At 32.7% G+C, this 12,381-nt stretch overlaps 1 protein-coding gene across 5 annotated transcripts; it reads right to left on the reverse strand.

Annotated features, from left to right (window-relative positions):
* On the reverse strand, nucleotides 1,353-7,701 carry LOC105170367 (nudix hydrolase 9). Of its 5 annotated transcripts, none has more exons than XM_020696961.1 (11): nucleotides 7,462-7,701; nucleotides 7,258-7,332; nucleotides 7,027-7,083; nucleotides 6,550-6,632; nucleotides 5,982-6,040; nucleotides 4,135-4,226; nucleotides 3,710-3,850; nucleotides 2,573-2,731; nucleotides 2,388-2,459; nucleotides 2,261-2,306; nucleotides 1,353-1,833 (listed from the first exon to the last, which is right to left on the reverse strand). In XM_020696961.1, the coding sequence occupies exons 1-11, from the start codon at nucleotides 7,558-7,560 to the stop codon at nucleotides 1,829-1,831; spliced, it is 888 nt and encodes a 295-aa protein (XP_020552620.1). In that variant the 5' UTR covers nucleotides 7,561-7,701; the 3' UTR covers nucleotides 1,353-1,828. The 5 variants fall into 5 exon arrangements, with proteins under 5 accessions (XP_020552620.1, XP_020552619.1, XP_020552621.1 ...); XM_020696960.1 differs by having other exon boundaries at nucleotides 4,135-4,283; XM_020696962.1 differs by lacking the exon at nucleotides 5,982-6,040 and having other exon boundaries at nucleotides 4,135-4,283; nucleotides 6,550-6,556.

Raw genomic sequence — 12,381 nt, forward strand, 5'->3', positions numbered from 1 at the left:
GTTTGCCCATAATTTAATATTTTATGTACATTTTATACTAATAAATGGATACATATAATATATATAAATAAAATATTATTAATATTATTATATTTATTCCTTTGTAAGCACAAAATTATTATTTGAAAATATTAAAAAAGGATAAAATTAAAAATTTATGTATTAATAGTTTAAGGTGGCAATGTGGGTAAAATTATCATTATAAGTTTGTCAACAATTATCTATTGTGACAGTTTAAGGCACAATGTTGTCACTAAATATATACTTTAATGATAATGTCAAAATTATTATTTAATATTTTATGACTAATATTATTTCTTTCTTTTGCACGGACGATTAAATAATATGTGCAGTTTAATCCTCGTATTACGCGCATTTATTATTATAAAAGAAAATATTTTATCGTACCAATTTTTAAATATCAAATTTATTTTTTATTTTTTTCTCTAAAAAATTTTGATCAAATTAATATAATATTTTTTAATAATTTCACATTATATTTTTTTTCTCTTAACCACCCACTATTTCATATTTTTTTTGCACTTTAACTTTTTCAACATTTATTATAGTTTATAATTATAATATATTTTTTCATAATTTTTTTCTTATCATATCACATTAATTTTTTTTATATGCTCGCCGGATCCACAATGCTAATATGAACAAATATGAGGTTAGTGGGAAAATCATTATTATAAATAAGTTATCGCATATCAATATAATTTTAAATAAAAGATATTAGGGAAAATATATTCAAAGTTGAAAAAAGAGATAATGGACCATGTTATTTCACGTCATGTAATTATTGTGTATTTGAATAATATTAGTAATAATTGTGTGGTCAGATTGTACGATTTCCGGATGCGAATATAAATATAAATAAAGTTTTTGGGTACAACAATCTTAAACCTATACTGCATATATATCAAAATATTTATTGAATAAAGAATTGGGTGGTTTTTCAACTCTCCCTTAATTATAACCATAAAAAGATAATATCTTTGTGTTCCTTCTTTCTCTCTCTTAATTATAACCATAAACTGCAATTTGGATGGCATGTTGGTTTTATCAAATTGTGAAAAAACCTGCGTTTGTTTGGCATTGTTAAACAATTTTTCCTAAAGTTATTTCACTTTTTCTTCGAAAACCTTAAAATTCTTTAAAATAAATTTATTTCTTAAAAGACAAAATCAAATTAATAGGTATCATTTTTCCCTCGAAAACTAACAGCTTTTTATTTGGAATGTATTTTCAGAATGATTATGAAGATATGAAGTAATATGAGATTAAAATGAGGATTATGATGTTGGGTATTAAAATCTGATACCCCCACACAAAATCATTTGAGGAAATAAACGAATCTGAGCCCTTGGATTGAACATCAAAGGCCTCACTTTTACTCACTAACAGCCAGCCAGAGTTAATACAGTCCTTAATTTTGAGAAATTAAGAATAGCTGATTATATGACTAATACAACCCAGAAAAAGGGAAGTACCTCAAATTGTCACTTACAGCCACGCAATACCTTAATAGGTCGATGTAAGGATGTTAAAAAGGCAATAGTAGGGCCAAGCAGGTGAATCCAACATGAGTAGTCAGCTTCTTCATTAATGTGAAAAACATTGTCATTACCTGGCACAATGTGGAAGAAACTGAACCAACCGTGCCCAAAACAAAGTGCAGGAATCTTGATTTGGCAGCGCTGAATCTCTCAGTCTTCATTCATAGCGTCTATCTCAGTCTTCATTCATAGCGTCTACCATCAACTTATAGAGTGCAAATCCTCCTTGGTGACATCCAGGCATTTTAGATGTAGCCACAGCCACGTCACTCTGATAATAAACCATTGGGAAGTAACAATTAATTCGGCAAATGGTCCAAAGGCGACAGCATAAAAGCAATTCCACCGAATACTGTGAAAGCTGGGCGAAACTCACCTTTTCCAAAGGAGCGACGAATGAAACAGAAATGTAGAAATAATTAGTGTTAAGTTCTTTCACGGATATTTTTTACTTAATGAGGTGTTGAGTAGACCTAAAGAACATTTTGAAGTCCTTTCTTTTTTCTCTGTAGCTCTTGATTTCTAGATAACAATAATTATGCAAGAGATCTTCTCTTCCTGTAATCCTGTGCATCTTAATCATGGTGGTATTATATCTCATATATGATGCTTGAATCCATTAAACACTTTTTAGATAGCAAATATATTATGGATTGGGCTTTTGGTTTAGTCCCTAAGGTAAAGCTCCTGGTTCTGACCTTGAAAGATGGTGATTTCCAGCAAAAGGAGTTCCAGGGCCAAACACTATGCAATGGCAGGTAGTCAGGAGTCCTGTTATTTAAATAAAATGCTAAACTTAAAATCTCAGCAACTCAAAGCTTTTACCCGGATCAGGAGTTGGCCTGAGTTGCTTTTCTTTACCCAATTTATCAGATCTACTGTAATCTGCACGCACACCTTTAATGGAACGTTGAAATGTTTCACCGATTTTTAAATAAATAGCTGCTCTCAAAAGTACACCACGCATATGAATGTACATACATATGTATATATATATATATATAACTGACCATTGACATAGTATAAAGCTGGGTTGATTCATAGCCATCTTGAGCACTGCCATAGAGCTGTTGGATCTCCTTTGACTGAAGACTGCATTTGATGAAGAAGAACGCTGTTGGCCTAACATTCAACACCCTCTGGGATATACCAATAAAGACGGGCTTGCTCTGCGTTTTAACAACAAATGTCAAAAGAATCCGTCTTATTGTATCACAGAACACTGTCATTATAACCTTTGATGAGACCAAATTCAACATTAACAACAAATGACCAATATCTAGAACTTAAGTTTGTCCTAGTTTGTCTTGTGGCATGCTTGGTTCCACATGGTATACAACTACTTCAGAAGCAAGCTTCAGTAAAGACAGTCGGCATCAGAATCGTGATAGGGGTGGGGATGGAAGGAACAAGAGCTGGGATACTAATCACCAGTCGCTGCACATTTAAATATCACTCTATTTGCAATCATGCATTTGTATCAGTTCCAATTTTCTTTTAGCTTGACGGGGTTTCCTGCCGGCCGTCGCCAAAACAGAAAACATCTTGTTGGATGACTAGAGTATGAAACAACACAACTCGCACAAGAAATTATCCCTTTATGTAGTGAGCAATTTGCAGATTAGTTTGTATCTGAAGTATCCAAAGCATCTCCGTTAATAAAAAAGGCTGCACCGTTTTATCTCCATCAACCATCAAACTGAACTGAGACAACACCCAATTTTCTCAATAAATGTGTTGATTAGTTGGTTAAATGTTAACGAGCAGACATCCAGTCTACTCAAAGCATAGAAACACATTTCAACCCATCCTTCAAACCCTTTCAGCATGATTGTGCTGCCGAAAAATATGCAAAAGTAAACGACTTAAGTAGGATTTAGGACAAAACGCATAAATTGCAGGAAGATATCTCAGCCTATTATGGAGGATAAATATTTAGATCTACCACAAGCAGCCATGAGAAGAATAACAATTTGCATGGAACAATTTAATAAAGAAATAAAACCATAAAGTGAAAAGTAGCTATGATAGAGTTGAAATGACAACGGAAACCTAGAGACAACATCAATTTGAATAATTTGATGTGAAAATTCAGCTCAGTTTCAAACACTTTCTACCAACATATAAACTAAATGGATTACACTTACTAGGGCAGTAGCAGGAACTCCAATTTCTTCAACTACTTCACGAATAATACTGTCAAACATTTCCTGAGAAACCTTTCTGTTGACCATCTGATGGGTTAATTCTCCACTAGTGTGATGGCTTGTTATGCCAACTTCTTGGGGCTATCAAAAGTTAAAGCACACAGTAGGTATTCCTTTTTAGGGAGGATGAGAGCAAGTACTGACCTTAAAATTAAATGACAAACCATTAAAAACACATTATACTGATAGTGTTATATATGACTAAAGTGAATAGAACTTGCATGCTGTCACATTGAAAGGCATATTCAACTGCCTCTTAGGTACATTAGAGTAACAAAATTGCATTTCACATAAACAGCAAGAGGATGCCCATTAAAATACAACAATATGGTTAGAAAGAGGAAAGGGCTTCATTTAATTGGTACCTCGGGATGCCCTCCAGGGAAAACAAAGTGTCGAGGAAATTCGCCAACATTGGTACTTCTTTGGAGCACCACAATTTCTTGGTCAGATGTCTCTACAATTGCACCATTGCCAAGAGGATTAGAGGTATGTTGGCACCTTCTCCAATCATCTGCAAGTAAAATTTCATAATAATTCTCATGGTAGTTCATTAAGTAGCAATTTCAAATTTCAGATAGCACTATCATCACTTATACTCCTACTTCACTACTCTCTTTCTTGTACCAAGTGTTGTTGCAATCTTTCTTAGAGGAAATTGAACTAAAAATAGACAATTAAACTGGCCAAGTACGTCATTTCAGTCCTCATACACATGATTAAATTCTAAAGCAAATTTTATGGTCTTAGATAATTAAAAGGAAAAGAAGGCAGGTGTTTGCAGCACTTTTTGCTAACAGCAAAAAACATTTGCACAAACACATTTTTCAAATATTTGGCTGAATAGAGTCCAAAAACAAGAAGAATACTTAATCAAGATAAAGAATCTTCCATCTGAGGTTAGATGGTTGTATAAATTAATTAACTATCGATCATGTCTGATCTTTTGATATTGTGAAAGCCTTCAGGGTGGAGGCCTGCAAATGAGATTTTGCGGCAGTGAAACTGTGCACTTGTCCTTATTCAGTAAAAATGGTTAACCCAAATTGCTGGAGCCTATTATACCACCTCATAAATCATTTCAAACTTCCTCCGTTCGATGATATATATTACAATCATCGAGAAATAGAACTGACTAATCCTAAGTCAAAGGGTCGAGAGACTCAACGCCACTATTCTTGAACAACTTAGAGTCGGGTCTTCTTTTCGCACTATTACGGATACGAAAATAATGGTCAAAATCGGATTCAATTGTCAACTGCCCCTATCGGAAATAGGATTGACTAGCGATTCCAAAGGAACTGGAGTTACATCCCTTTTCCATTTCCATTCAAGAGTTCTTATGTGTTTCCACGCCCCTTTGAGACCCCGAAAAATGGACAAATTCCTTTTCTTAAGAACACATACAAGATTCGTCACTACAAAAAGGACCCCCATTGGACAGGTGACGTGTTCCTTCCACAATCCAAAATAGCTTCCAATACACATCCAGTCAGGCCTTGCGGTCCGATAGTATCCTCAGGTTGCTTCCAGTACCCTTACATTATGCTCTATTCCACACAGAATAGGCCCACAAGTGAGACTCAGATGCAATGAGCTCAGCATGAAGCTGGTTGATATTAATCTTCACTTTGCGGAATATGTTGACTCATTGCTACAGGATCCCACTACATGCACTTTCAAAGTGTGGAGAGCATGATTCTGGGAAGTGACTAACCATATAAGAAATCTGAAGAGCTGCATTTAATGTTCTGGTTCAAGAAATAAAAACATGACAACAGGTTCAAGTAGTGGAGGTTATGGACAACCTTCACAAAGTATACTGATCAACCATGAGGAGTGCATTGCTTAGGAATGGGGATAGTTACATTTGACAACCCCTGCACAATGGTCAAATACAGAAACCACCTTGTCTTTGAATAATCATACTGAAAGGGGCCCTGTCACTCAAAAAGCAGCTGGGAAGAGGGAAAAGATTTAGTTGCCCCTTCTTCGTTAGCCCAAAAAAAAAAAGAAGAAACGGATCACCAAAAATGAAATGATTGTGGATTTTGTTTTACCCAACGTTTAAAATTTCGAAATGTCAATATTTTCACTACCTTTTTGTTTCACCTCTATATGACGTGCATACATGACGTTAAATCTTATTAATTAAGTTTTAGTCTTTTAGACTGTTTCACCTCTATGTGACATTATAATTAAGTAAATTTACCTTCAGATGGAATAAGGAATCTTTCCCACAGAGGATTCAAGTTTGTTCCCACAAATGTCCTGAGCAAGAATAAGAACAAAGTTGAAGCATGCACACTCTATTGTTGTGGCACTAAAAGCTAGCAACTAGTATTAAGGCCACAATGAGAACAGAGAAGTTCATTTGCAGTTTATGCAGGTGAAATTGTTTCCACATATAACAAGAGTATTTTCATTTAATTTGATCACCATTCATTCATAAACTAAATATACTCCAAAAGTTCTAAACAGAAATACGATAGAGAAAATAAATTCCAAAAAGTGTAAATCAGAAATAACGAAAAAAAAGAAAAAGGAGAAATGCATAGAAAGCAAAGATGCTCTTCAATGTCCAGAAGGTAAAACATAATGTAAAGACTAGCTTCTAGTTTAATCCACGTGTGAAAAGAGTTGCAGGTGGTATTGGGATTGCTTTAACAGTTTGGATGTTGGTCAGGGGCTGACCATAAGACAAATCACTGGGGCAAGGTGTAATTTTAACGGAAGCTAGCTGCTTTGTTCAGGTAAAAGAAGGGGGAGGGGGGACGAACCTATAATCTGTCAAGCCAAGGTGAAGGCAAACATCAGTCTTCCGAAAGGAATCAGCCCTGCCACTCAAAGTGTGCCCACCGTACTGTCAAGTTATCAACTAATAAATAACAGAAACATTATTTATCAATTGCACAAGATAGTTTCTAGTATCCATGAATTTATGGAAACTTCCATAAACCATGCTTTTGGCCTTTCCAACAGAGACTTAAAAACGACGAAACTATTATCTAGTACAATTGTTTTAATGCAACAGCTACAAACTCCACTTAGAAAACAAGATTCAGCCCACAAGCGAGACATATTGCTGAAATGGAAGAGCCTCGGATGCTGGAAAGCGCCAGAAGCAAAAGATTTTTCCCAATCCAAATAAGACTCGCAGATATAGCAATATATTCAAACAATGAAACATAAATGCCACCATACCTAAATTAATTGAACACATATAAAGTAAGGCCTTGAGAAAAGCATCAACATACCCTGAACTTTAGTCCATTGTATAAAGATGGATTTTTTTGAACTCGCTTGTCCCATATCTAACAAGTAAACAAAAACTTCAATCACACATTAGCTTTCAAAATAAACGAACTGCAATTACATAACCGAAACTCGTCCTTTCGTTCAATCACAAGTTCCACGAATTCCAATTTCAACGTCCACAGAACCCCAAAACTAACCAAGAAAAATAAATCCAGAAAGTAGAAATAAACCTCCGAAATAGAATTCTCCAAAGTGACATCCGGATGAGGAATCCTATCATATGTCTGATCAAACACCGCCGACACCTGATTCCACAAACAGCATTTAAAATTCTACAATTTCCCGCGTTAAGTAGGTAATCAAGTCGAAAAAGCGAAGAACAGACCAAAACCAACAGTTGCCTGTACAAAGAAGCATTCAGGTAAAGATAGAACCTCAGAAGGAGAAAGGCCAGAGGGACACGAGAGAAGAAGTTTAAATGCGGGATGATCGTGGCCAACTGCGATCTCAGAAAGGCGGTCCGTCGTTTCCATTACTGCTGAAACACTTGAGCGGGCGCCAACTGCTCGACGAAATCACGGCCTCGCAGGTGAGATGGGGTATGATATTCACAAGCGAAGATTTTTGGCGAACAGAATCCCGTCAGAGGAAGAAGTGATGCTGTGTAGTGTTATTGGCATCAAAATGCCGATACCTTTTCGCTTAATTATTAAGCACAGAATAATTGATGGGCCCATACAGAGATACCATGGGCCATAATTACAAGCAGGACACTGTTCCCGAAATCTTAAAATGGGCCGAGAGCGGCAATCATACTTAAAGGCTTCCAACTCCGAAAATTGGGCCTTGGCCCAATCATTAGCAACATAAGAACTTGATTCAAAATTCCTTTTTCTCCTTTTTTTAGTGCATTAAATATGTAGCTACAATAACTTTTACTTTTATAGTAAAAATAAATTTTAAAAATACATGTAATTCTAACTATACCAAAAATCACAAAGTAAAAGGGGAAAAATATTGGAGTTGGAGTATTTCGTGAAAACAATTAATATACACAATTGTACAAATTAATTGAAAACTTGACAGGGAAATGTGAGTTTAATTTAAATGGTTCAGAAATATAAGTTGTAAACAAAACACATTTTTATACCACTATTGATATTGTCAACGTCACAATCATCGTATATTTATATTTTTCTTTAAAACACTGCTTATTATGTAACTCCTATAGATAAATAATTTAGTATCATAATTTTGAAAAAAGAAATGCGATAGCAAAATATCAATATAAAGTATTGACTGGTGGGAGCGTTTGCAGAAGATATGAAAATAAAAATAATTGTAAGATCCAAAATTTACTTAGTTTGGATAAAAGATCTACGACCATAGTTACTCCAAATTAGCTTCACTATGACTATTTCAGGTGAATTATAATAAATGTCGTGCATCAACTATTTGTATTAGGCTACTTATAGAATATCGTAAAATTATAGTTATATCCAAGAAAGGGAAAAAAGATTCAGGGACCAGTCCATTCAACTTTCACCAACTCAGCACGGAGTTAAATTCGTAATTGCTGAATTTGAAGATAATATTTGAACAGACTTCACATTGTAACGAAAATTCAATTAGTGCTTTGTCTCTATCACTACACCCATACATTGTGACATTTGAATCATCACTTGAAATTGAAACCGGCAACTCAGGATTTAGGGAAATTCAACACACACACACACATACACAAACAATCAATCTTGTTCTGATGGAGAATGCATATATTCTGCATGCATCCCTGTAGATTGAGACCTCACAGCGTTAGCTTTTATTGCAGGGCGTTGAAGTTGTCGTCTTGTCGGAACCACCATCTTAATGCATGAAAGCTCAATCTGCCTACAACCTGTCCTCCATTTCATATATACATCATTAGTCGTTCTAGCTAGCTTGCTCATTATGTTCAACGACTCAAATGTCTTCAACTATGGCCGTGGCTGCCAATTCTAAGTCAGAGAATATAGAAGTCGCATGTTTGAAAATTACGTTTGTGTAAATGGATTTTATGATCACGAGGGTGTTTGCCCCAACGTATTTAAAAAATATTGTGAACTCGAATATCTTACAATAAAATGTTACCAAAACTCATAACCTACTGAGTTTTATAGATTTTAAAATATTTTTATAAATTAAGAGGTAATTTGGTTCATTTTGCAAAACACATACGGTAATTTGTTGATTCTTTTTTTACAGGAACTTTTTTACTTTTTTTCACATATCATAGAGGGGCAAATTGCATTTAACTTATTTATAAAAATATAAATATACTAAGTTTATATGGGCAATACTTCTTTAAACAACTTAATTATTCATATAAAATGTTTTTCTTTTCTTCCTCAAAAGTGTAAGTTGTATTTATCAAAATGCAATAAACATCTTATAATTCCACGAACATTAAAACGCATAGATTGAAGAAAATATGTGACTTTAAAAAAAATTATGAAATTTAATAACGTATATATAGATCGTACATATTACAGATGAAGTTTGTAACTAAGCTGAGGGTCCGTAATTTCAAAAAATATGTTTTTATATAAACCATATATAATTATATATAAAAGTAAGAACTACTTTTAAAATTAATTTCGCTTTGTGTACCTTATTAATTCATTTTTTGTTCCCAAAAATTGTGCATTGTAATAAATAACTATTCATTAGTTTTTTCAAAGTATTTGGATTTTCTCAAAAATATAGGGAGAGGGGTATTATTGTTTCTAAAGAAGATTTTATTTGAATTACGACAACATAATGGTAGAAGGGAGCTCTTGCAAAAAATTCAAACTTCAAAAAGGTGGATGTCAAAATTCTATACCTCGTGAGAGGTAAATGCAAATAACCTGGGTTTTTTTTTTAAAAAATTAGTTGTCATAATAAGTTATTTTTACATGTATATAGTAAATAATATTTTATATTTTAAAATATATTATAAATAAAAATAAAGTATATAAACCAACATATCATATTTAAAAAAAATTAAAATATTATCGACATAACAATAGAATTAGTATAGTAATATTGAAATGACGTGGATTAGTTTTATATAAAAAAAATTATTATAATAACTATGTAATTAAGGGTATAATTGTCAAATTAAAAAAAAATGGTATGACGTTAGTAATCATTATTTATAAGTGTATAGTGCATTTCTTTTTTATATTAATATTTTAAGCTTAACTACTTAAAATAATAATCTTCAATTCATTATTATTAACATATAAATCCATTTATTAATAATTTCAACCCATATTTTTAAATAAGATTTTTTTAAGTTATTTAATTTTAAGTCTTAACAAGATCAAAACACCCTCATTTATTTATTAGTATTCACTTTTTATCCTTCATATAATTCTTTTTTTTTTCCAAATAAAAATATTTGTCACACGATACTAAATTCCGACAATATAATGGCTTTATTTTGGTCATTATTACAATATAAAAAGTTTATTATGCTAAACACTTTAGAATTGTGTAAGTTCACTACCAGAAAATGGTCCAAAATCTACAAAAAAAATTGATATTAAGATTAACTTCGAGTTAATTAATAAATAAAATTTTTATTGAATTCACTGTTAATATAGATTTAAAAGCGAATTCCACTATTTTACAAAAAAATATATGCTGTTGCTTTCAATATCATTTTTCATAGTGGTTCTAATATCTTATTTTATCTAAACATATTACAAGTATATATTTTAAAGGGTAAATTTGAATGATTTCTCATGAGGTTTGACATAATTACGAGTACCTTTTTATTACAAATATCCCATAATATTTGATGAAATTATGTAATCCTTGGATGGAGATATGAAATTGTCAACTTTACTCTTATTATATTTTATTTATTTTTTAAAAAAATTAAAAACTTATAAAAGAAATCGAACGAGATGGATGAAAAAATTTAAAAAATTATCCACTTAATCCATAAAAAAAAAACAAAAATTATAATTTTAATCCACAAGAGCATTTTGGTCAGTTCACCATAAAAATAGATGGAAAAGTAATGGATTGGGATTGTTAGACGACCGTTAAAATCATAGGGGTATTGGTAATTTTTCAAACAACGAGGGGGTATTCATAATTATGTCAAATCTCAGGGGAGGTCCTTGTAATTTACCCTATTTTAAAATAAGTCTTAATATTTTAAAACTTTTAAAATATCTTATAAGATGTAGAAACTTATAAAATATTTCGAATAAGCTTACTCGGACACCCTCTTTATTAATTTATGTAAATTCTTTCATATTTTTTACTTCAAAACTAATATCTCGTGTTTAAAAAAAAAAAAAAAAAAGGTCCAATAAATTAATTAATTTATGTACGGTCGGGTTTAATATAATTAATTAACATTTATTGCCATCTTATTTAATTATATATACTATATACACTTACGTACCGTACCCGCTCTCTCAACCATAATCTGCTTCTCAATTCTCTACCACTTGATGCGGACATGAAGCTAAAATCGTTACTCAGGTACACTATTAGGCACAAGATTAATTAATCTAATTAAGGTTGAAACACTCGGATCATTAATTTTTTTAGTATATGATTTTGTTCGAATTCAGCGACATGGATGAGCGACCTCCTCACAGTTAGCAAACTCCACCAAGACCTAGTGTTGGATTCCTGAGAATAAGACAAGTACAGTGAGCTCGGACACGTCCCGACAACAACCTTCCGACGCTCAAATTAAGTTGATCGAGATAAAAGTATGCGATTAAGGGTGTAGATCGAAAAGGCTCAGTATTCATTACCTCGAAATGTAGCGTCTTTAGATATTTATAGAGCTTAGCTGGATACCGTTGAATAGGTCACGTGGCCTTATCCGACTAGCTTACGTTCATGATCGGACGGTTGTCGTTGTTTGGGTTTTCAAGTAGTTAGGGGGGTCCGGGACAAGCCTGCTCCGACCCGTCCGGTAGAAGGGATGCGGATCCAAGGGCAAAAAGACTGAAATGCCCTTCATTAAGGTTATTATAGGCATTTCTCCTATATTTCCATGTATACTTATCAGTATAGTTAACAACTTTTGGTTAATACATACATGCGCTGAAAGTTATATTTGAATATAAAGGAAATTTCTAGCTTAAACTGAATTGACTGTCAAATTAACTTAAATTAGTTATATAATAAGAATAATATTAGTGTCATGTCATTGGTGTATATTTTAAATAAAGTAAATAATCACATAATAAATATATCATCGATTGAGTCCGATCATTGGACTAAAATTATATATATATGTGTGTGTGTGTGTTTTGCACATATTTATTGGAGGTGGAATTTTAGCTGGCTACACCTAA

This window comes from Sesamum indicum, linkage group LG9 (assembly GCF_000512975.1).
Source record: "Sesamum indicum cultivar Zhongzhi No. 13 linkage group LG9, S_indicum_v1.0, whole genome shotgun sequence".
In the NCBI taxonomy this organism is placed as follows: Eukaryota; Viridiplantae; Streptophyta; class Magnoliopsida; order Lamiales; family Pedaliaceae; genus Sesamum; species Sesamum indicum.

What these genes read in the sequence shown, in the direction of transcription:
- LOC105170367 (XM_020696960.1), bottom strand. Translation starts at nt 7,560, where the DNA reads ATGGAAACGACGGACCGCCTTTCTGAGATCGCAGTTGGCCACGATCAT. An exon ending in AGCTTTATACTATGTCAATG is followed by an intron (nt 2,460 to 2,572) that starts GTCAGTTATATA and finishes GTTCCATTAAAG; the next exon opens with GTGTGCGTGCAGATTACAGT. An exon ending in CAGGCCAACTCCTGATCCGG is followed by an intron (nt 2,307 to 2,387) that starts GTAAAAGCTTTG and finishes GCCATTGCATAG; the next exon opens with TGTTTGGCCCTGGAACTCCT.